This window comes from Fusarium venenatum, assembly GCF_020744135.1.
Source record: "Fusarium venenatum strain MPI-CAGE-CH-0201 chromosome Unknown EDB82scaffold_3, whole genome shotgun sequence".
NCBI classification, from domain to species: domain Eukaryota; kingdom Fungi; phylum Ascomycota; class Sordariomycetes; order Hypocreales; family Nectriaceae; genus Fusarium; species Fusarium venenatum.
Window position 1 is genome coordinate 1,856,380 of NW_027072131.1, and position 24,216 is coordinate 1,880,595.

The 24,216-nt window shown below is 49.0% G+C and overlaps 5 protein-coding genes across 5 annotated transcripts; all 5 read left to right on the top strand.

Annotated features, from left to right (window-relative positions):
* The first annotated feature begins 1,523 nt into the window (after positions 1-1,523).
* EDB82DRAFT_218583 (Metalloenzyme, LuxS/M16 peptidase-like protein) lies at positions 1,524-4,945 on the top strand. The gene is made up of 4 exons (XM_025726829.2): positions 1,524-1,954; positions 2,013-2,867; positions 2,923-4,561; positions 4,613-4,945. The coding sequence occupies exons 1-4, from the start codon at positions 1,697-1,699 to the stop codon at positions 4,930-4,932; spliced, it is 3,072 nt and encodes a 1,023-aa protein (XP_025581357.1). The 5' UTR covers positions 1,524-1,696; the 3' UTR covers positions 4,933-4,945.
* A 1,568-nt stretch (positions 4,946-6,513) lies between these two features.
* EDB82DRAFT_434066 (uncharacterized protein) lies at positions 6,514-11,589 on the top strand (the record flags this gene model as incomplete). The annotated part of the gene is made up of 5 exons (XM_065607736.1): positions 6,514-6,703; positions 6,751-7,299; positions 7,362-10,024; positions 10,078-10,804; positions 10,865-11,589. 5 exons carry the CDS (start codon positions 6,514-6,516, stop codon positions 11,587-11,589), a joined length of 4,854 nt encoding a protein of 1,617 aa, XP_065463838.1.
* A 4,763-nt stretch (positions 11,590-16,352) lies between these two features.
* EDB82DRAFT_218781 (uncharacterized protein) lies at positions 16,353-17,895 on the top strand. The gene is made up of 2 exons (XM_065607239.1): positions 16,353-16,777; positions 17,513-17,895. Exons 1-2 carry the CDS (start codon positions 16,625-16,627, stop codon positions 17,783-17,785), a joined length of 426 nt encoding a protein of 141 aa, XP_065463839.1. The 5' UTR covers positions 16,353-16,624; the 3' UTR covers positions 17,786-17,895.
* EDB82DRAFT_218732 (uncharacterized protein) lies at positions 17,589-20,968 on the top strand. Its single transcript, XM_025726834.2, has 4 exons — positions 17,589-18,164; positions 18,226-19,062; positions 19,120-19,715; positions 19,768-20,968. The coding sequence occupies exons 1-4, from the start codon at positions 18,005-18,007 to the stop codon at positions 20,812-20,814; spliced, it is 2,640 nt and encodes an 879-aa protein (XP_025581361.1). The 5' UTR covers positions 17,589-18,004; the 3' UTR covers positions 20,815-20,968.
* Positions 20,969-22,423: 1,455 nt separating this feature from the next.
* On the top strand, positions 22,424-24,213 carry EDB82DRAFT_526436 (fungal-specific transcription factor domain-containing protein; the record flags this gene model as incomplete). The annotated part of the gene is made up of 2 exons (XM_025726835.2): positions 22,424-23,181; positions 23,235-24,213. 2 exons carry the CDS (start codon positions 22,424-22,426, stop codon positions 24,211-24,213), a joined length of 1,737 nt encoding a protein of 578 aa, XP_025581362.2.
* Positions 24,214-24,216: the final 3 nt, after the last annotated feature.

Here is a 24,216-nt window from a genome sequence, read left to right on the forward strand (position 1 = left end):
CAGAAGCGAAGAAGTGACTGCCTATCTCAAATATTTTACTATTTTGATTGGAATCGTAACGCAAATGCTTCTATTATCTATTGCAAAATAATAGACGCAGGGAAACAAATGGTCATAGCTAACTTGAAACTCAGAAACACACCAAAGAACGCCTGGTTGCATCGATCGACGCTCGTGTAAGTAATCTCTTGCCCTCCCAACTGCAAATAGATAAAAGAGAGGCAAGGCAATCCCAATAACACATATCCCTTGTTTCTTATTGTTACACAAAATCTGCTCCGGTATTCCATGGAGTCTTTATGATGGCTTATTATATCATAACGACAATAAGAGAGTTGCTGACGAATTACGAATTAGTTAAAAAGCCACTCCTCTTAGACAGCTCACGCCATTGAAGAGAACCGAACTACATCTATCGAGAGGAATTGGATAACTGTCCTTTTCTCTGATAACAATTCAAAAACAACCCCAACGGACTGAACTCTTACTTCTTCGACTAGGCCACTGTCACGCTGTTGTGTTCCTTGAAGGTCAGAACTAAACGTGGTCGAGCTATTATCCGATCTCAATACTCCACTATCATTATCGTCTGCCACGCCTCGGAAGCTGTCGTCCCAACAAGGTGTTTTTAAGGGTCTTGATCCCGACATTTGAGAACCCAGCCCCAAATCTGAACGGAATCCGACATTGATCGACCAATACATATCCCATCTGTTCATACCTAGTACCTGGCATAACCAAGCCGTAAACTAGAAATTTTCTGAACAACACAGCAACAGATACAGTATTATCAGAACGTAATTGCATAGAGCAAACCTCCGCAAGTGATCTTTTTCGCCCTATCTACCCACCTCACTGGTAACATTACTCCACAGAGTTAGCAGATCGCTACTTCTGCACAGACCCTTGACTTATATTTTCCTGTCTGCATTGCGTGTGCTCAGTGGCGCACCCCACAAGCTCTACGTATTCAAAGTCCCTTATGACATCTCGTCATCAAAAGTGCTTCAGTCATAGAGCGTAGGCTCAATAACCTGACTCAAGTATACCGTCAGTTTACGCCAGCACGATCCTAACCCTAGTCAGTTAGAGCTCAGAGACTGAGGAAACTAAGCTAAGGTACTCTCCATGACCCTGCAAGCTTAATGAGGCGAGGAATAACTGACCTGTAACCCTGGTAGATACATTGCCGCTACAAGTAGCAGACCGCCAGGACGGGAAAGCTTCATCGTCCACTGTGCCACACTACCCCTCGTCGTCCATCGTCTCGCCCCTCCAACTCCTTCGGCTCTCCCCCGCGACAGCGACAGCGACACACGGCGCCCTACCCTGCCCTGCCCTGTAACCATACCTACGGGACGGTACTTGTCACCGTACCTTACTTTACTCTTACATTGGATTGCTGCATCTACACTTCTGTATCAATCTCTTTTTCTCGTTCCTCAACGTCAATTGGATCACATTCCGGTACTCTACGCGCCAAAGTGCTCGACATCATCCAATCGCCTCCCCTTGATACCTGCGTATCACCGCCAACTTGAACAAATCCTTGCGGCCAATCGAAAAATCCTTCACCTTCTAACTTGACTCTTCTGTTCGGTCGCTTTCTTTCTTTCTCTTTTGGATACCTTTCTAGTTGTGTCGGTGTAGGATTTGGTCTCAATATTCTGGTCTTGCGCTTGCAACATCATACACAATGCCTCATTTACAGCATGACGAGGGTGCCTCCGCAACAGCGGCTGGCTCCCAAATACCGGTGACACTTGTGGCCGACTCTCTCGAGAAGCCCTCGCTTGACGATCGCGACTACCGAGTCATTCGACTTAGCAATGAACTTGAGGCTCTTCTGGTACACGATCCCGAGACCGACAAGGCCAGTGCTGCCCTTGACGTCAATGTCGGAAACTTCAGCGACGAGTCTGATATCCCCGGTATGGCCCATGCGGTCGAACATGTAAGCATTTTCATACATGCTGTATTACATAGACTGTGCTAATATTTTTGTTCGTCAGCTTCTTTTCATGGGCACGAAGAAGTTCCCAATTGAGAACGAATATGGTCAATATCTCTCCGCCAATTCAGGAAGCTCTAATGCTTACACCGGACCGACCTCGACAAACTATTTTTTCGACATTTCTGCCAAGCCAGATAATGACCAGGATCCTTCAGATACCAACCCTTCTCCTCTGCGTGAGGCTCTAGATCGATTCGCGCAGTTCTTCATCGAGCCTCTCTTTCTTCCCGAGACTCTCGACCGAGAACTCAAGGCTGTCGACTCGGAGAACAAGAAGAATCTTCAGAATGATACCTGGAGACTTCACCAGCTTGAAAAGTCTCTATCTAACCCCAACCATCCGTTCTGCCATTTCTCGACCGGTAATTTCGAAGTCTTGAAGACCCTTCCAGAGGCACGTGGGATCAATGTCAGGGACAAGTTCATCGAGTTCCATGCCAAGCACTATTCAGCGAATCGCATGAAGTTGGTTGTTTTGGGCAGAGAGCCGCTTGACGTGCTCCAGAAATGGGTTGCTGAGCTTTTCTCTCCTGTCGTTAACAAGGAACTCCCTCCCAACAGATGGCCCGACGAGCTACCGTTCAGAGAGTCTGACCTCGGAATGCAATGTTTTGCCAAGCCTGTTATGGATTCGAGAGAGCTGAACCTCTATTTCCCCTTCATCGACGAGGAGTTCATGTTCGCCACTCAGCCCAGTCGGTATATCAGTCATCTTATTGGGCACGAGGGTCCTGGCAGTATCATGTCGTATATCAAATCCAAGGGCTGGGCGAACGGGCTCAGTGCAGGTGCCTATCCCGTATGCCCTGGCACTCCTGGTATTTTCGATGTGCAAGTTCGCTTGACGGAAGAGGTAAGCAAGAACCCGATAGTTTTCGTAAATAGAAAATACTAACATCATGCTGCAGGGTCTCAAGAACTATCCCGAAATTGTCAAGATTTTCTTCCAGTACGTCACCCTATTGCGCGAGAACCCTCCGCAAGAGTGGATCTTCGAAGAGCAGAAGGGAATGGCAGATGTCGACTTCAAATTCAAGCAAAAGACACCCGCTAGCCGCTTTACGAGCCGAATCAGCTCTGTTATGCAGAAGCCTCTTCCGCGAGAGTGGTTGCTCAGCGGTCATAGTCGTCTCCGAGAATTCGCTCCTGACCAGATTGAGAAGGCTCTTTCTACCATTCGTCCGGACAACTTTCGCATGGTTATTGTGTCACGAAACCACCCCGGCAACTGGGACCAGAAGGAGAAGTGGTACGGAACTGAGTACCGCCATGAGAAGATCCCTGGCGATCTTATGGAGGAGATTAAGAAGGCCGCCACAGTCTCTCCCGAGGAGCGCTTGTCGGCCCTTCATCTACCACATAAGAACCAGTTCATTCCTAACAAGCTTGAGGTTGAGAAGAAGGAGGTCGACGAACCTGCACTGAACCCGCGAGTGCTTCGCAACGACAACATTGCCAGGACATGGTGGAAGAAGGACGACACTTTCTGGGTTCCTCGCGCGAACGTGATCGTGAGCCTGAAGACACCCCTTATCTACGCTTCCGCCGAGAACAATGTCAAGGCCCGTCTTTTCACAGATCTGGTGCGTGATGCGCTCGAGGAGTACTCCTATGACGCAGAACTGGCTGGCCTGCAGTACAACGTCAGTCTCGACTCACGCGGTTTATTCTTGGACGTCAGCGGCTACAATGATAAGCTTCCCGTCCTTCTAGAACAAGTTGTTACAACAATGCGGGACCTCGATATCAAGGAGGATCGTTTCGAGATCGTCAGGGAGCGGTTGACCAGAGGATACAACAACTGGCAGCTTCAATCGTCCTACCATCAAGTCGGTGATTACACCAACTGGCTAAATGCACCTGAGCGAGACTTTATTGTAGAAGAGCTTGCAGATGAGCTGTCGAGTGTTACTTTGGAAGGTGTCAGGCTGTTCCAGAAGCAAATGCTAAGCCAAGTCTTCATTGAGGTGTATGTCCACGGCAACATGTACAAGGAGGATGCTCTCAAGGCAACCGATATGGTTGAATCTATTCTAAAGCCCCGGGTGTTGCCCAGGGCTCAGTGGCCCATCCTGCGGTCTCTTATTCTAACAGAGGGCTCAAATCACGTCTTCAGGAAAACACTTATGGATCCAGCCAACGTCAATCATTGCGTCGAGACCTGGTTCTATGTTGGCAGTAGGGAAGACCGTGAGGTGCGCACAAAGACCCTGCTCCTAGACCAGATGCTTCACGAGCCTGCCTTCGACCAGCTGAGAACCAAGGAGCAACTGGGTTACATCGTCTTCAGCGGACCTCGAGCTTTCTCGACAACATATGGTTTCCGGTTCCTCATCCAGAGCGAAATGACGCCAGAGTTCCTTGATTCCCGCATCGAGGCCTTCCTCATGAGATATGTAGACACTCTGGAGAAGATGAGCGACACGGAGTTCGAGGGTCACAAGCGAAGTTTGATTGTCAGGCGGCTGGAGAAGCTCAGAAACCTAGATCAGGAGTCCACCCGTCACTGGTCTCAGATCACAAACGAATACTACGACTTTGAGCTCGGTAAGTTAAGATGAACCCGTGACTACCTTCAAGATGACTAACTGGTGCTAGCCCAACGCGATGCTGCACAAATCAAGTTGCTGACCAAGCCTGAGGTCGTGGAGTTTTTCAACAAGCACCTCAACCCCACCTCAACTAGCAGGGCCCGTTTATCGATCCATCTACAAGCCCAAGGCAAAGCCGATGGAGTCGACAAGCGACAGGAGGAGGCCCAGAAGAAGGCCGACGAGGAGCCATCTGCCGGAGACGCGGTGAAGACTGCTCAGGAGGTTACAGATGTCAGACTGTACAAAGCCGGTCTCACTGCCAGTTCAGGCGCCAGACCTGTAAAGGACATCAGCGAGTATGCAGATACCGATGCTAAGCTGTAAGAGCCCCTTTTTATGTCTCGAGCTCTTTAGTATAATTTGGATATTCCCTCAAAGGCGTGTCGATGGATGCATTTTAGACAGAGGCGTGATACATTGGTACGGTATGTTAGAGGGGGAAAGGTATGACGGTGATTAAAGATTTTGGGTGTACTTGTTTGAACTTGTTGTATAGGGGAAATTATCGGGCAGTGTGGACATTTAGCTAGAACAGTTTCCTTACTAGACAATGAGCGAATCCATAAACCTGAGTATGAAAACGATAATGTTGAACGATTTACTTCAATTTGGGCCGTTTGATTTTTAAAATGATAGGCATGTGAGAGGGACATATATTTTAGCAAGGTGCTACCCTAGATTCTGGTGTCATACAACCGACGTCGGGAATGTAGACTGATTGGTATTCCAAACTCAGAAAGCAAGTTCCCGCCAGGGGTAAAGGAAACACACAGATTGTGGAACTGTTGATCATGAATGAGATTGAGGGGCAAACGTGACGATTTAAAGGTTCTACTGCGTAGGTAGTTATTAAGCCTTGCGGCTCTAAGCTATAACATTGAAGAGGAGCATACTTGTCACGACACCTCAAGACTTTGTGCTTGCATCCTTCGCATTGTAAATATAGGTTTAGATAGGTAGATAATTGGAGTAAGAAATGGTTTTCTTGAGATTTTTAACTATCACTGTCAAAGGGAGTATAAGTTTGTCTTATTCTAGAACAATCTGCCTACTAGCATTGGAGTTAGAGGCTGCAGGCTTACGAGGACCTAATATCCAACCCTGTTTGGTAGGCTGCCAACATGCGTATGGACACCTACATGGAAACGATTCATGGTTTGCTTGGATGTGGGGGAAGGGATTTGATCATTCGCTTACCGCCAAGTTCCAACTTCCGGTTAAAGCATGGAAACAACATTTCTTTGTTTTGCTTAGCCATTTAGCGAGTTTCTTTTTGCTGTGTTTTCAGCTGAAGCTTTTATTAATTGGAACTTTATGTCATAATCGTAGTAAAAAGGTTAAAAAGTTAAAAAGTAAAAAAAAAGCCCTGCGGTTTTGAGCCTGATTGCTGCAATCCCTCTATCGTCATCAGAGAGTACTAGCAGTATAGACTAGATACATTACATTAGCCCCCTATGGAATGAAGCCAGGCCACTGACTTGAGTACAAATTCGGCACAGCCCCTGCATCTCTTATTCATATTTTATCCATTTCATCGCTACTAATACGAGTGTACTTTGACCCTGATTGAATCTCAAAGTATGGGTGTCTGCCCAAATGCCTTAGTACTAATAAATCAAGGTTAACAGCCTTGCTCACCTGTTCTCAAATCCAGGGCCATGCGCAAGCCAGGTATGGAGCCCAAATATTTAGAGTGTCAGCCCCACACCGTCATTCTCAGCGGTCACAGCCCGGTCCCAAGGCCACTGGACTGCTGTGATCCATCATAAAAAAAATATAACTTTAGAGCCTGCCAGCCCCCCCCCCCCCGCCTTCTTCCCGCCAGTGAAAAAATATATATTTCTTTCCTCGAACTGATTTGGACTGGATAACAGGCTTTGTTAGTCCCATTTTCGAAAAGAGTAAATGCAACAAAATCCCTGCTGTTACTCGTACCTTCGATACGAACGGTCGTTGTTTCCCACGATTTCTGTCCCCCTTCGTCACCATCAAAGGCAGAGACAAGGACAAGGACAAAGAGGAAGACGCCCCGTCTTTCCCCTCCGCCCCTCTAGCTCCAACACCCCGAGCTGCCCGGGCAGCTCGCCTTCAAGACGTCGTCCTCAAAGAAGAGAAAGCTCTTGCGAAAGGACGAGCCCGTAGAATCGATTGACTCGCCGTCGCCCCCTTCTGATTCGGTCCTGCCCTCCTGCGAAGTCGACGACGATCCCGCCTTCTCCTTCTCCGCCTCCGTGGCCGATACTCAACCTGCCTCGAGCCTCCCCCCACGTCTCCAGACTCAGAACAGCTCCTTTGCCTCGGCCGACTACGCTTTATCAGCTGCTTCAAGCCCTTGTGCTTCCGCCTACGCCGACCTCTCCATCGAAAGTGATCGTGGCGGCGACGAGACTGGCTCGGCCCGAACCTTGGCCAGAAGCCAGTCCCCCTTGCGTCTCTCTCATCGAGCTATCATGAACGGCGATGCTGACCTACCTCACCGTTCCTCATCGCCTTTGAAACGACGTGCTTCCAGTATGGATCCCGAGAACGAAGCGGATAAAACCCGGGATGTCGACATGGGTTCATCACAGGTTAAGGAGTCTGTCGAGGGCCCATCTCAACCATCATCTGCAGACACCTTGCCTCGAGCCATGAGTGTCGATGCGCCTGAGTCTGCCGTGCCCTCGGCAGGCGATGCCTCCCCGTCTCAACGTAAGGCCTATGCGGTATCTAGTTTGCATTTAACAAGCCCTCAACTAACTCTCATGCCACAGCAATCCCCTCGTTGCAAGAACAAATTAAGATCATTGAGACTCTTTTGACAGCCTTTCAAGATTCACAGCCAAAGGAAGGGGAAAAGGCCTACCTTGTATCGAATACTTGGGTCCAGAAAGCACTTGCGTTGCGCGGCGACTCAAAGGACGCCCATGAGCACGATTCTACATCAAACCCCCTTGGACCTGTAGACAACTCGGACATCATTGAAGAAATTGTCAAAGAGCCTACTGGCAATGAATTCATTCGTCTTAAACAAGGAACCAACGAGAATGAGTTCACACTCTTCCCTGAGGATGCTTGGAAGATGGTTGTAGATTGGTATGGTGTAAAGGATGGCCAAGGCGCTATTGTTCGGACTGCTATCAACACAACCGACCACGGCGACGAACCTGTCATCCAGTTCGAGTTCCACCCTCCAGTTTTTGCAGTTCATCGCCTGTGGTCAACTCTGAGTCCACTGCCTATTGAGCAGTCACTCAAAGCCAAGAACCCCCCTCCTTACAAATTCGCCAGAAGCCGTAAATACCATGCTCAAACTTTTGTCAAGGAGTTGAAGACGGCCACTGGCGTTCCGATTGACCGAAAGATTCGTCTATTCACCGTGCCCGAGGTCCAGCAGATCGTCGCTCCCTCAGAACCGTCCCGAGCACTCACCCCTCCGGATTCTCCAGGCCGAGACGAGAGCAGAGTCGAGACTGCGGATTCTTGGTCAAAACTTCTCTTGGATATCACATCATTCGAGCGTGTTCGTGACACCAAGATCCAAAGTACCCTGGAAGACAAGACCACCCAACCGAACTTTAACGGTGGATCGGCGTTGTCTCTTTTTAATCTGGTCACCGACCAAACCCTTGTTATTGATGAGGCGATCGAAAAGGGATCCTGGGTCAGCACATACACCGGAAAGAGCCCACCGAACGGGTTGGCCATCCCTACCAGAAGCGGCATAGCATCTTCCAATGTGAGCGGCCGAAGCAGTCCTGCTCCTGGTGGTGCGCTGACACGCGGACGAATGGGAGGGAAATCCGGCCGTAGCATTGGTGTTGTTGGCCTTCAGAACCTGGGAAATACTTGCTACATGAACTCGGCCCTCCAATGCGTTCGGAGCGTTGAGGAGTTAACAAAGTACTTCCTGACGGATGAGTTTGTCGAAGAGGTCAACAAGACCAACCCCCTAGGATACAACGGAAAGGTTGCTACGACGTATGGACAATTACTCAAGGAGATTTACTCGGAAAATAGGGGTTCTGTGACTCCACGAGATTTCAAGAACACCATTGGTCGGTGCCGGTCAACCTTCTCTGGCTACGGTCAACAGGACTCTCAAGAATTCCTTGGATTTCTGTTGGATGCCCTCCAAGAAGATCTAAGCCGTGTCAAGAAGAAGCCTTATATTGAGAAGCCGGACTCCACCGACGACATGATTAACAATCCAGAAGCTATAAAGGAGATGGCTGACAAGGTGTGGGATATCACTCGACGCCGAGACGACTCTGTCATCGCCGATCTCTTCACGGGTTTGTACAAATCGACACTTAAATGCCCCGAGTGTGGCAAGATCAGTATCACATTCGACCCTTTCAACAACTTGACACTCCCCATACCTGTGGAAGACGTTTGGACGGCCAAGATCAAATTCCTGCCCCTCAATGATGCCCCAGTCATGATCGAGGTTGAACTACCTAAACACAGCGCTATTGAGCAGCTCAAGCAATTTATCTCCATCCGGACGGATATTCCACCGGAAAGATTGATTGGTGGCGAAGAGTACAAGGATAGGTTTTTCAAAATCTATGATAACACCAACGATGTCAGCGAAGAGATCAGTAAGAATGATATCGCCACGTTCCACGAGTTGGATGCCACTCCTACTAATTGGCCACACAAGGCCAAGAAGCCTCGCTCAATGTTAGATGTGGACACTCCTCTTGAAACTGAGAATTGGGATGATCCGCGATATGAGCAGATGGTAGTACCTGTATTCCACCGCATTCCGTCAAATTATGCACGTGGTCGAGAGGGTGTGGCTCCTCCCAGCTTCATTTGCTTTACGAAGGAGGAAGCTTCTGATATCGACCTCATTCGACGCAAGGTCCTGGAAAAGGTCGCTACCTTTTCAACCTGGCCCAAGCTGAGAGACGTTACAGAAGAAACCTCAGACAATGCCGACGGGGAAGTTATTACTTCGGCTTCAGATGCCGACTCGTCAGGCGACAGTAAGGTTGTCGCCACCTCGGTTGAAAGTGAGGACGATATCGTGGATGTGCACATGAAGGATGACAGTGACCGTCTTCCTCATCAGCCCCAGATCTTGAAGCGGTTCAACACAAACCGACCAAAGTTCATCAAGCCAGATAGCTTCCTGGACCCCGAGCTTGAAAACCTTTTCGAGCTTTGCTATTTCACAGACAAATCTTACGCTGGCCATGTGCCTACAGGCTGGTCCAATGTTGATCACCATCAACTTCTGCCCAAACTGGCAGATCGAATCCCTCAGCCTACACCTGAGGGTGATGATGCTGCTAGTCGTGATGACGAAAGCAGCACACCTTCAGTCAACGAGGATGCGAGTAGCACCGATGAGAGCATTAAGGCTGAGGTAGCACATACCCGAATGGCCGAGGAATCTAGCGAAGAAGACGCACAAGAAGCTCCACGCGTAAGTCACCATATGAGATCTTTTTTTTTAACCCCGTCACTCATACAATATAGAAATTCAACGGCCGGCCATCCAAGATAGGGCCTCATGGACGACGTGGCAAGATGAAAGGCCAGAAATACGGCAAGAAGGCCAACAAGCGCCGAGAACGCATTCAGAACAAGAAAAACAAGGCAGCTTCTGTTAAGCCGCAGCCACAACCTCCCGCTGTCGCTGACGGTGGCCCTCTTATTCGCCTTGGCGAAGGTCTTGTCGTGGATTGGAACGATGAAGCCTGGGATAAGGTCTTTGGTGGCTCGAAGACGTCTGAAGAGCAAGGAGCCCCCACTTACCTGACACTCGAGACACTCAACGATACGGCCCTCAAGATTGTTCAAAGAAGGAGGAAGCATCGCCGTACCCAAGGTATTACATTGGATGAATGCTTGGACGAATTCGAAAGAGCCGAGGTCCTCTCCGAGCAAGATATGTGGTACTGTCCCCGCTGCAAAGAGCATCGACGAGCCAGTAAGAAGTTTGATTTATGGAAATCACCAGATATTCTTGTAGCCCATCTCAAGCGATTTAGTAGCTCCGGCTACCGCCGAGATAAGCTAGACGTCATGGTTGATTTCCCCATCGAAGGTCTTGACCTTACTTCCAGGGTCATCCAGAAAGAAGATGGCAAGGACGAGATTTATGACTTGATCGCTGTCGATGACCACTATGGAGGTCTTGGGGGAGGCCATTACACTGCCTATGCCAAGAACTTTGTTGATGGGCGCTGGTACAATTACAACGGTTAGTGTTTACCTTTGTGCTCATGTTATGGAAGAAACAACAAACTAACAAACTCAACAGATTCTTCAGCATCTCCAGTATCTGACCCTGCTTCATGCATTACATCGGCTGCTTATCTACTCTTCTACCGCCGCCGTTCAAGCACCCCTTTGGGAGGATCGCGGTTCGGAGTCATCTCTGAGAAGTATAGGAACAGCGAAGAGAACTCCGAAGTGGAAGACGCCGAGGCGGGGGAAGGTCAGCGTCTCGGCGAGGGTTCCTCCCTGGTTGGGTTGTCGAGCGTTGGGATCGCAGCCGCAGCAACTCGCCTTCCGACCGGCCGTGGTTCGGATAAAATCACTGGTACTTCCTACCCTGGTCCAGATGAAGATGGTGACGGCCCCCCACCATATGGGGGTGTCGAGGATGAAGGTGTCGATGTCAAGGAGGGATATCAACAGCTGAGCAGCGGACACCTTGCTCAGAGTTGGAATTTCGGGGCACTAGGCGATAGCGGCGCCGAGGACTCTACAGGTGCAGACATTGCCTCTGACGATGCTCAGTTGGACTCATCAGCGGACGAGCGTGGCTTCAGCCAATTCGATGAGCCCGATATGGGACACGATCTCATGGATGTTGACCATGTAACTTCAACATCCCACAAGACGACTCTCGCAGATATTGAGAAAGCTACTGGTGACCACAAATCTGTGATTGACGTACCAACTGCAGCAGGTAGCGATCGAGATTCAAGCGAAGTGGCCGAAATTCATCTTGAAAACGAGAAGGGAACGAAGGCCGAATAGGGCGGCTCTCCAAAGTCGAAGAACAAACTGCCCAGGGTCATAATGACATATGGCAGTCGTGACTGTCGAAACATGAGAAAACGGCGACATGAGAATGAGATGATGACCCAGTACAAACCAACATGTGGAAAATATGTTGAGAGAGTTGTAGATAGAAAGAAGCGGCGTGTGGTATAGATGGTACATATCTACTATCCCTCTCCGTGTAACTAGCTCACATTGGGCTGAAGGGTAGAGAATGGCGTTCGGTATGATTCTGTTTGCATCAAGCATGTCCAGCTGAACGGGCCTGAGAAGGTTGTTAAAACATATGGTTTATACGAGTAGCTCAAGCAGCGGAGAGGCAAAACAATGGATAGTTTATACCAAGAAGACTCGCGTCTTGAATTCCTATCATGTACGTGATAAATGATCACTTTGGCTGCCTGTTGAGTCACCTCGGACGAATGGTACAGACACGAAGAGTCATACCAACCACACATGCATTGATTAGATTAAGGCGAAGTCGGATATTTCCAATCAGAAAACCGTCGATTGGAGCCTATGTGAATATTTCAGAACGAGCCATTCCTGGCGGAAGCTAGATCCGCAAGTCTAGCAACAACCAACCTTTAATACCGTTTTTTTTTCTTCTTTTTTTTTTTTTTTTTTTTGCTTAGTATTGGCGAACAGCAACCATGAAATGGTATCTCCGGTTCGTAATTCAACGAATATCACATCACGAGGGCTGGAGCGTCCGATGTCGCCATCCCCACGTTGTGTGGTTCCGATGACATGGCTTCCCCAGTCAAGACCCCTTCCCTAATTAAGGATATCATCCACTTGCAGATAACACTCGGAGGTCTTTGTAAACAGAAAAATCAGGGGCATCTCGGAAACCGCTCTATTTGAAGGTAACCCCGCATCTCCAGGAAATGAACAGCATGGTGGAAGGTTATTATGGTTGAAGAGTATTCGATGAATCGAGACCAGACTCTATGGAGACTGTGGGCGGGTAGTAAGCAATTGGTAATATACAACGTCTCGGTCCCTAAAGGTTTGTTCAAGCTCAGGGCAGCCTATTTAATAATCGAGCAACTGGGCACTCTGCGACTAGACAGGAACTGCTCAACACCAATTCTCTCTCCACTCAAGGGGGCGGCTGAGATCAAGAGCCAAAGGAGCGGCCGCTAGACTGAGGGCGTCAAGGCATCGCGATGACTGCGTCTTTTCTACTCTGTACCGAACAAACCGATATGCGCATTTTCGATTTGCTGTGATCATTTCACAGTTAAAGAATGAGTTATTTTGTGCCTGGATCCAACTGCCAGCCACCTGGGTCCAGCCACCTTCTTAGCTTCTTTATGAATTTAGGACAGAGTTAAGCCAAAAACAACAAGGGACCACTGCTGAGATAAAACGATGAATGTTCAAAATCCACAAGGGTCACGTTCCAAGATTGGGGTTGTTGGTATCAGCCCACTAACAGGACGAACAGGGAGCCAGAAGTCAATAGTTCGGGAAGCCCGTTTTTGTAAGAAGCTCTGGTACCTGACTCTATCGTTAACAACACAGGCACAAGCAAACCATCACTAATGACAATGGAATCCTTTGCCGGTCCGGTATGGTAAGGACCCACTATGGAGAGGTTCATGGGGCTTGCGGAGCCTCTACCAGCGACCAAATCACTGGAGGCATGGCCAGTATGAGCAAAAATCGTTCGTCTGCGGATATATGTTGCAATTGAGAAATCGAATAAGCGAAGCACCAGTGCTTGAAATAGAACTAGCTTAGCCAGCTATGCTCTTTGAATAACCAGAAGATAGATGAGAAAGGAATCAACTGTTGAGTATTGCAGAGATCTCTTGGTTTATGGAGTGCTTTCAGAGTCAAACAGGCCTACCAGGCACAGCTTTGTACCTCGGTTCGGGGGGGTTCCTGAGGTGGAGTTGGTTTGTGGATGAGAGCACCTTCTCTCATCTTGAGGCTCGAAGCGGAGTCTTCTGGGCCAGTGGTTGGCAGATCCAGTCGGGTCTTCGGAGGCTACAGGCTTTCGGGTCCTGGCGTCATGGCTTTGGCATTTCAAGATACTAACAGCTAAGGCGCGCGGTGGTTCCTGTAATTGCTCCTGCGGCCCACTGTCAGTATGGAAAGGCTGGAAAGAAGCATGCGTATCGCACAAAACCCATGAAGGTTGACTTCTCCATCATTCCCCAGGACAGATTGTAGACGAAGACTGGGTAGGTTGGCTGGAAGCCACTTGGTTCAATAGAGCCCTGCAACACTTTGCCCCTTTCGGCACAGTTCCTAGACCAGAAAGCTTGTGTGAGTGTTTTGTGTCAGCTACAGTGCAGCAGCACCTACAGTAGCACCTCACTTCAGAGAAAACGAGACATAGAATTTGGGGCTTATGGGGTATCCCTGTACCAATTCGAATAACGAACGCACAAAGGTAAGATACGCTGTTTTCATCCTTTATTTCGCATGGTGATGACCTCTGGTAGCTACTGACAGCCATTCTATACCCAAAGCGTAGCTCTTGCGTACCTCGTCTCTTAGTAGCCTCATTAGAGGCGGGGAGAGTTTTAAGCCAGTGCAGTGCGGGGCAGCGAACCTATGACCTATGGCAAATGCGAATGGCGATGGAATGGGGCAATGACAAGGGAATGAACAAGCAAGACAGGAGCGTTCGGAAGAATGAAGGCGGACGAGACTGTTGAAAGAAGTGCTGTATTCGAATAGTTGATAGGAATATCGGGTTTATCAAGTTAAAATCTGGCGATGCCAAGTGCGTTGTTTTATATACTAATTTTGTATTTGCTGTTCAGTTATTTGAATTTGTATCCATCGTGGGTTCAGGCTGTGGCCCATTGCTTGCGAATGAGCTAGCTGCCAGTGGTGCAAGCACCTGCAAGGAAAACCATCCCCGACACATACCTCTTACCACCTACCCTGTCACCTTACCTACCTGCCTACCTCCTGCCTTAGTAGGTAAAAGGCAAGTAAAACGAATGCTGCAACAGAGGGGGTAATGCGTTTGAATCTTGCCACAATTGTTGTTCTAGATTGCTTGACAGGATATCTTGTAATTGGGTACAGGTTAAGTATAAAGTTATTCTGCATTGCTGTTTAACGTCAAGTATTGTTCTGATGATATGAGAGGCTGAGAGGGCAACACCATACTGTATCAAGCCGAACCGTACGACTATGTGGGTTATGATGGTTCTCGTTCACAAAAGACTTTTTCGGGTTGACGAATAAAGCCAACTAATGATTGGACATTGTACGAGTTTCAGATATGATGAAATACCAGGACACCGACCGTCGTTGGACTTTGCATGACTGAGCTTTGTTCGCGATAGATATGCCATCTGCTAGATAAGCAGCTTTCAACTTTGATAAACAAACAAAATTGATGCGCAAGTAAGTCATTGATTACACGTGGTGTTATAGCGGAACACTGTGTGTTCAGACTGTGCTTCCTTCGAGAATGATTCTTGGTTCCCCTTTGCACTGCAGCCTTCCATGCACCCCTGTTGGATTAATATGGAGACTGTGACCCATTCTAGATTCTCGAAGACGGCCAGAAGAATTCAAAGCAAGCCGCTTGGACCCTCCTTGGTCAACACACTGCATACACGACGTAATTGGCCGTCGCAGTAAACAAGGGTACGTATGTAGTTCTGATCCCAGTCGAGGCGTGTGGAGCATGAGGTGGACTCTAGCCCAGTAGAACTGCCTTGGTGCCTCGCCTGCTCGCCTTTCGTTGCAAGTCTGTTCCCCTGCTTGAACGACGATCCTCCACTACACATCATATGCTGGATGAATTACATGTCCCCAACCTCACCCACGATACTTGGTGGGAGCGGCACAGCAGCGTATAGTAACCCTACCTGCGATGCTGAACAGTTTCATGCTAACGGTATTTGCGTGTAACTCGCACACCTGATGATATTGTCGTGTCGCCTGCTGACCAGTCGCTCGCCACTGCAAATCACTAAAACAACCTAGGGCCTCAAACACAGTCGCCAGCTCTGAATAGCTCAAATGGCACTTAAAGATTCCCTTATTAATAAATGAAAAAAAAAAGCCTCTTTGTAGGCTTGACTCTTCTCTGCTGTTGTAGGAAACAACAATGGGTATGTGGCTCCTTTAATCTCCTGGTCAGCTCTTTGATCAGACCTGCGTATTCATACCAGTCATTGTTCTAGAATTGATATCCGTTGTTATCGTGTTGCATGTACAGTTGCTTCGGTTGCGTCATCAATAGGTGGTCCAGCTGAGCTTACCACAAGCAATGAGAAGTTTCTAAATCAGCTGTTTGTGTGTAATACGGAGCATTCAATCCACTTCTTTGTTTCTGTGGCTGTTGTGGTTCCTTGCTTCTTTTCTGCTTCTTTTCTTATTCCTGTTGTCTCCCCCCATCAGATGTACACTACAAAGGGAATCTATTGTTTAGGTTCCATCTCACCTTGTTGGGCCCCTGCTGAGAAAAAGAGCCTGGGCTTTTAGACAGTCCCCTAAAAGGCATGCATGTAACTGAATTTAAGTCCAACGCCACTCGTCCAATTGCTGTTTCACAGGGTCCCTTAGTTCTGAGACCTTTTTCTTACTCATTTTTTCCTTACCCTCTCACACCTGTCTTTTATTGCCATACATCACTTCTTTGAATCGATTTGAATCAAACTTGACCTGGTCGCACCCAATTCTGACTCGCTGCACAAAATTAATTCTTCACAATTAATATTTTGTGCCGGTTGCACGGCAAGTTGTTCCACTAAGACGGTTGACAGTCTACTACTGAGTAACTCGACTGCCGGCGCCAGGCTTGGTTCCCGCCTCTGCTTGGTTGTCTTCGCTCTTGGCCTCGCTTCGTTGGTTCCTCTTTTTCTCGTCCTCGCCCTCGCCCTCTCCACATTCGAGTCCGATCCAAAGGTTAGAGCTTTGCAGTACAGTGCTGTGCTGCATCGCATTTCAATCCGATCGAATCTAGTCCAGAGCCCTGGGCGCTTCTTTTTCAGCCACTGTCCTCTTCTGCTTTTCATATTTATCCACCATGTACGTAGTCGGCGGTTTTACAAGCCTCTCTTTTCCTTATCTCACCCACCCTTGTAAGGCTCTCTCAAGCTTCTCTTTTGTTCTGTTCCTCCTGTCATTACGTCGCACCATTAGTCTATCCCGCCCGTACCTACCCTGCCTAACAGGTACTGTACGCTGTGCTATAGTTACTTCACTCCATCGCGCTGCTTTTTGCCGCTACTGTACACTTCAATTGCTCCTCCTCCGCTTGCAGCCACGCTCGCAGATCTTCTCCTTCCTCCCCGGACCCGGTTACCGCGACTGTCGGTGCCCTTGCCCTGCCTTGGGGCCTTCCCTTATCCTTCCCTAGTCCTTCCATTCCCCGGCCAGGGTCAGAACATCTTTTGCGTGCCGCTAAGCAGCTCTCGACCTGCAGTGCAGTACAGTAGGCAGGTAGTACCTGGGCTTGGACCAAGGAACGTCCTGTAAGCTAAAGTCCGGGCTGATACCTTCACATCATCACCCTGACACCATCCATTGTTCCTGGGCAGCCAGCGCACGCACTCCAGGCCAGCGACTACCATTGTTACTACTGTCGCTATTGCTGGTGCCGTCTTTGTGCGTACCTGCTCGTCTTGTCTTCAATTCCAACTTTCACTTCAACAACGTTCCTGCCTTATCTCTTTTCCTTCTTCTTTTCATCCGTCCCCTGCCCATTCCTTGTGGCCCTCTCCATCCCAGTCCAATCCGAACTTGGATCTGGAGTCTTCTTATCCCCTCCATTTACAATCCATCGCGTTTCCTCCTCCTGCGCCATCATTTTTCAAATCCCTCTCTTGTCCTATTCGCACCTTTTACCTTCACAAACGACTTTTGCGGCGTTCTTTCCCAACTCACCAGCTAATATCCGCCCCTCGGGTCTCAGCTTCGATTGGATTTTCGAATTAAACGAACCCTGCCGCCAACCGACAGCTCCCGCCACCGCGACGCCAGTTTGACAGTCTGTCCGACCCTCTCCAGGCGGAAACAACCATTTGGCTGTACCACCAAACTAGGTTCATTGAATCAACACAACTCGACAAACGTCGCATACGCCCACTCGGAGACAACTCGAAACCTGGGCCTCCACCCTTCCTTCTTACGACCAGTTCCTCGTATCGGCTCGAATGTCGTGCAGCTGCTAAGTCAATTTAGCTAGGCTGCTTCGCGATCGCTGCGTATTTCAATCACCACCTCTTGAGACCCGGTCACAATCTGCTCGCACTCTTTAGGCCCTTCCTCAGCTGGACTTACGAAATAATCTGGTCTCCGGCATTGCGCGAGGCTATTTTAGTTTGTAAATCGCCTTATCTTGGTACAAATTTTCAAAACTGCCCGAAGGGCCACGGTGCTCCAGTCGCGAGACTGGTAGCTCTCCATGAGCACCATGGAACGCGCCTCCTGTCACATAATCTATGTCAATCGCAATGTGAGCGAAGATGGCTTGATTCGTCGTACTTCTGGCGACGCCGCATCCGATTGGGCAACGGATGAGGCTCGTCAGGTTGTACAGCCTTTGTTGGATGCCTTTGGCGACGGTTCGTTCTTCGTTATGATGTCGGCATGAGTCATTTCTCCACTTACTAACTAATGATGCAGTTCACGTTTGCGCAACTGGAGGCGGCTGTTTGACGAAACTGTTTGAATTACAGGAGGGTTCCATGCTTGACTTGAAGCCAACTCTAGTACTGCTTGATACACCAAAAGACGATTCGATTCCTGACAGAAGGAGAAGGTTATCATCCCCCTCCCCCTCCTGTAATTCCTCATCAGAGAATGTCGACATTCACACCCCCGACGAAGATCTGTACGGCCTGGGCCTGCTGCAGAAAATTATCACCGAAGCGCACCTGCGTGGCATGTCTAAGCTTGTTGTCCCGATCCCGGTGATCAGTAATTCCGAGCCAGTGCAGTCCTACACTAATGGACAAATGACCGACGGTACTGTTGAGCAAATTCGTTTGCCATTGGCACCGCTCGACACGAATCGTCAACTCATAAGAAGATGCCTGGATCTGGGGGCCGTCGACGTCATTATTTGTCCAATGAGCACTAAGTGCATTACGAGTCTGGAAATTTGCGCTTATCGAGCCCACAGAGATGCAGCCAAGGAGCAATCAACCCTGTTAGAAATTAGGCAAGGCCGAAAGCGCTCATGGGTTGGTGTCAACGAAGAGAAACCGTTCGCATATCTGCGCGAAGCGATGGTTTCTGGACTCATGAAGGGAATTTGCCGTTTAGGCACCAGCGATGACCAGATCAACAATGCTCATGTTGCTGTTTCCTCGGAACGGCAATCTGCCATCGCAGAAGCGATAGGAACCTGGCGCTTTTGTGCTCATTCGTTCACTGATGATGAGCTGTTGGTTGCTGCGATGGACATGTTTAGACACGCCTTGGCAATGCCTGAACTTGAGCGTTGGCGGATACATGCAGGTACGTTTCCACTGTTTTGAACTGGTGTCGGCTATTCGCATACTGACTCAGCTCCAGATCAACTAATCAGCTTTCTCGTTGCTTGCCGTGCTGCATACAACAATTTTGTCCCGTATCACAATTTCCGCCATGTCGTGGATGTACTGCAAGCTACGTTCAATTTCCTGGTACACATTGGTGCTCTTGCACCCTATCCTTCGGGGGGGCTCGAACCCCCGCCAATGCCTGAAAAATCACCCATGGCTTCTCTCATCACTCCCTTCGAAGCTTTGACGCTTCTTATCACCGCTATTGGTCACGACGTTGGGCATCCAGGTGTGAATAACGGGTTCCTTGTGACACTAAATGCTCCCTTAGCCCAGCTGTACAACGATCGATCCGTTCTGGAGTCGTTCCACTGTGCAGCCTATTCACAGATCCTTCGTCGATACTGGCCATCCGCCTTTGAAGACACAAAGATGCGTAACCTTATGATTAGTTCCATATTGGCTACGGATATGGGCCTGCATTTCGATTATATGAAAAGGCTCGGAGATGTTCAAGAGCGACTTCAGGCAAGCAACACGACTGATGGATGGAATGGCCGGCAGATCGAAGAGAACAAGTCACTGGCTTGCTCGCTTCTCATCAAATGTGCCGACATCAGCAATGTAGTATGTTGGCATGTTCTCACTATGGCCGAGTCGAATGCTAACGAAAATTTAGGCACGAAGTCACGAAATAGCCTTGCAATGGACCTACATTTTATCAGAGGAATTCTCCCGACAGGCTTCAATGGAAAGTGAGCTCAGCATCCAGTCATCACTCATGACGCCGCCCAAGCAAGACATGGCTTCACTGGCTAAAGGCCAACTTGGCTTCATGAACCTGTTTGCCACCCCGCTGTTTCAGGGCGTTGCCGATATCATGCCTACTATGCAGTATACCGTCGACGAGCTTGAGATGAATAAGAGTCTCTTCGAGCTGAAACTTCAACAAGAGAAGGAAAAGCAGCCGTTAGACGATCCGGTCCGAAGGCGTCTTCTTAAAGAGGGTACATTCTCGCCGAGAACTATGAGCTTCGCGGTACCCCAAGAGGAGGAAAGGGAGGAGAGAAAGGACATGGCGCCGCTATTTGAAGCACTAGACCGAGCATCGGACACGACACCGGTTGGCAATGGTGAGCTTCCAATGCCACGTTCGGAGAGCGAGGACCTATCGCCGGCCGATAGTCAGAGGACAATGGGGCCATCATCCGTGAATGGTGCAGCTGTAGAACCTAAAGGTTCTGATGGATCAGTATCAACATTCGACGCGGTTAGAGAACTAGCGAACAGTGACCCGTTCCAGACGCAGACCAGGAGAGATTCAGCGAAACAGCGATCAAGCGAGACGACCGATGGAAGTGTATCTGGTGCTTGCTCGGGCGATTGGGTTTCGCAAGCCACAAGCGCCACAACGGGCAAGATGCCAATGTCGCCAAGTACACGGGGTACGAGCATTGTGAGCAGGGACTCGACTGAACATGCAACCGGAATCCCAAAGATCAACGTCGATACAGCAAGTCTGAAAGAAAGCTCAGGAACACTTCGTCATGATTGTTCGCCCGTTGACGATGAGACGAGATCAGACGCGAGCACGACAGGCGGAAGTATTGGCAAAGCCGAAGGCAAATCACTACGGAAGAAGACAAGCAGATTTAGGATAAAGGACTTCCCCTTCTTCAGGAAACACAAGGGCGCAAACTCTCCATCCACCGCGGATACGACTTGATGAAGGAGGTATCACAGCACTCGTCAGTCAGAAGCGGAAAGGAGAACGATGGCCAGGGCAACCGCCACGGGGAATTGATGGAGGCGAAGAAGCAAAAGAGCTGGGCGAGTCAGGCTTGCAGAGGGTTGTAACGGTCCAGTATTGTGGAATCGGTTATGTATAAGGTTTTGTTTTTAAGGAAGTGTCGGTTTGAGTCGCCCTAATGTTGCAGTATATACTTGTACAATACCTGAGGATGGACGGGGCTTAGTGAAGAAGCTTGTCTGACTTGCAGTTCAGAGGACCCCGGTCGGGGGTTTGAAAGAGGATGAAACAAAGAAGCATATCCAGCCAGAAGCATCTGAGAATGGAACTGCGATTAGGGCCGGAACCGGGAAAGGCTACTGGCGTTGGCGCAAGGTTGGGATGGGATGGGCTGGAATTCGGACGGGACGGGACGATGACGAAGGAAATGTATCAAAATCAAGCAGTGCGGGAAGGGCGCGGAAGGGATTTGCTTAGTCGTCTTGGGTTGGGCATATATGTTACAGGATGAGTGATGGACGTGGTGTTGGTGTTGATTGAGTCAGTACCTTCGTAGTTCATACGGCTGCGAGGCCATGATTGCTTGCATGCCAACGCATGAGATATCTTGTTAAATGATAAAGACACTTTGAAGCAAAAAAAGGAGAGGGTTGAAAACCCGCATTTGGCACATGTTATCACTCAGTAGGTATCTCAGACATAATGTTGTATTTGTGCTTAGGATCTCTAGCTAACGACTTTCAAGACGCTCTATAGATAGTAGTATCGGTTGGATATATGATCCATTAAAATTATACACAGGTATATAATAGTATTAACAAACTGATTTTTGCCCCCATCCGTACGGTAAAAGTGTAGTGCGCCCAAGAGTGGTACTTTGGTTTAGCACCACTCGGCTTTTGCATGAGTTGTGATTGGCCACAATTTCCGAGGGCGTGCCTTCGACAGTACATCATCCACTTGACCCACAAGGGAAAGGCGACTATAGTTCCATTCCTTCCTAAAAAGAGCGATAACTTACACGCGGTGCATGCATCGGAAGATTCTCTTTTGTCGGCGAAATTGAACTTGCGAAATGTCTTCGGAAAGGCCTAATACTACAACACGTGCTACTACCGGAGAATCTCGACAGAATGTTAGCAGACGGAGGACCAGTATGTAAACGCACTTCGCTATTTGATAAGACCAGACCTCATAGACATCAGTTTTTGTCCAAGTCACTAATCTGGGACCAGATGGGAGAGCATGCATAATTTGCCATCAACGCAAAGTCCGATGTGATATTCTTGAAAAGGGAACGCCGTGCTCTCACTGTCAGTCACAAGATAAGCCCAATAGCTGCGTGATATACGAGAAGAAAAAGACCAGGTCTTCCCGTGTAGCTGTTCCACGCCCTTCAAGCCACGTTCTTCTTCAACCTCGTCGGATTGAACAGCATCAACAACCAATTCAGTCTGGCCAGCAATGTCTTACCGCTCCAGCTACTCCAAGCGCAACGAGGCTCTGGCCAGAAGGCCCCGTTGACCCTATCGCTCGACCTAGTTCAGCAGTTGGGTATCAACACCACCATGACTCCCCTTTAACGATGCAAGACTCTGCCGAGAACGAAGAGACGTATGAGACGCGTAACCTCGCAGACTTTATAGGACAAGACCTTCCCAAAGTAGGCGAAATCTCGAGGTCTGAACGTCTCTTCTTTATCGGCACTGAGTTCTCCAACCTCAACTACCTCGTACGTCATCGAGCGTTGAGAATGGACCAAAAAGATGTCCTGCATTTTGGTACCCGTCGACTTGCTCGGAAAATCCCTTCGGTGCCTGAAGAGGCTCTAAAGTTGCCCCCTAAAGCACTGGCCGATGTGCTCGTCAGGGCTTACTTCGACCACGTAAACAGGGGGTTTCCCATTGTTGACGAGGATGAGTTCATGGAGATCTACAACGGGTCCGACGTACCAAAGCTGGTATCGCTTCCCTTGTTGAATGCAATATTTCTCGTGGGCGCACATGTCCTCTCATCGACTCGCGAGGATTGCCGTGCTAGCACGGATGTCTTCTTCCACAGAGCCAAGCTCCTATTTGACTATCGCTTCGAGCAGCATCGCGAGACATATCTGCAGGTTGCTCTTCTATTAACATGGCAGTGTGATAACCTTGAAGACATAGTTAGCAATAGTTGGCACTTGGTTGGCGTTGCGAGCCGAGTCGCGTTTGGAATGGGTATGCATCGCGAAACAAGGCCATCTACACTGAACGTCGTGGATAAACGTCAGTGGGTTAGGCTCTGGTGGTGTCTGTTTCAATTCGACGTTGTCGTCTCAGCCTCCTACGGTCGACCGCAGGCTATGTGAGATTCCATTTAACACTGCACTCTTTGAGTACTTTCACTAACATGGACAGACACCTGGAAGAATCAGACACGCCGATGCTTGATGAAAGCCATTTTCAAGGCATCCCTGAAGCAAACACGGCCTTTGCTATCGAACACACGAAGCTCTGCATAATCTTCTCCAGGGCCATGAAACGACGGGTAGCGTTGAAAGCTACGGAAGCTGATCGAGTTGCAGCGACGAAACAAGCCGACGAAGAACTTGCCGAGTTTATAACTCGACTACCGCAGAGTCTGCAGCTACCGCCTTCGGAGCCGAATAGTTGGCAGGCCACTCTCCATCTTTCGTACAACAACTTTCTCATCCTCCTTCACCGACCTCGACCCCATCAGGAACCAAGCCAGCTCTCCGCCGATTCTGCCATGAATCTCAGTATCTGCAGTGACGCCGCCATGACCATCAACTCCATCTTTGAATCTCTCCGGTCACGAAACACGTTGTGCAATTTATGGATGCCCTCGATGCATGTGTTGTTTACTTGTCTACTGCATGTTGCCACTGAGCTGAACTCACCTAATCCTCTCGTCGCTGCAAAGTCATCACGCATGTTTGATTCTCTTCTGCACACTCTGCGCGACATGTCACAGTATTGGATATATGCCAAGAGTTTGTTGCGTCTATTTGAGGAGCGGGCGATGTGGACTAAAAGAACAAGGAGTCGCACACAAGGACCTGAAGAGCGAGCATCACCGGATAATGATAGCGTTGATACATCCAGGTTTCCTCTTGGATCAACCCCTCTTGATGACCCCAGCAGTATTCAAAATCCCATGCAAATTCCAGGAGGACCAGCGTATGGCTTCAATTTTGACTTTGGTAGTGGTTTGGGGAGTCAAGATGCACAGCAAGAGCTTTCTTATGGTACTAGCTTTGTTGGTAATGACCTCAATATGACTGGAGGTGACAACACTGAGGGGATGAATTTGTTACCGGTTCCTTCGGTGCTGGAGTTTTTGTTAGCTGGAGTTGATAATCAGTATGACTTTTGATCC

Coding starts and splice junctions, on each gene's coding strand:
- EDB82DRAFT_218732 (XM_025726834.2), top strand. CDS start 18,005: ATGAGCACCATGGAACGCGCCTCCTGTCACATAATCTATGTCAATCGC. Junction 19,063..19,119: donor GCGTTGGCGGATACATGCAG/GTACGTTTCCAC, acceptor ACTCAGCTCCAG/ATCAACTAATCAGCTTTCTC. Junction 19,716..19,767: donor GTGCCGACATCAGCAATGTA/GTATGTTGGCAT, acceptor ACGAAAATTTAG/GCACGAAGTCACGAAATAGC.
- EDB82DRAFT_218583 (XM_025726829.2), top strand. CDS start 1,697: ATGCCTCATTTACAGCATGACGAGGGTGCCTCCGCAACAGCGGCTGGC. Junction 2,868..2,922: donor AAGTTCGCTTGACGGAAGAG/GTAAGCAAGAAC, acceptor ATCATGCTGCAG/GGTCTCAAGAACTATCCCGA. Junction 4,562..4,612: donor ATACTACGACTTTGAGCTCG/GTAAGTTAAGAT, acceptor AACTGGTGCTAG/CCCAACGCGATGCTGCACAA.
- EDB82DRAFT_218781 (XM_065607239.1), top strand. CDS start 16,625: ATGTACGTAGTCGGCGGTTTTACAAGCCTCTCTTTTCCTTATCTCACC. Junction 16,778..17,512: donor TACCCTGCCTAACAGGTACT/GTACGCTGTGCT, acceptor CTCGGGTCTCAG/CTTCGATTGGATTTTCGAAT.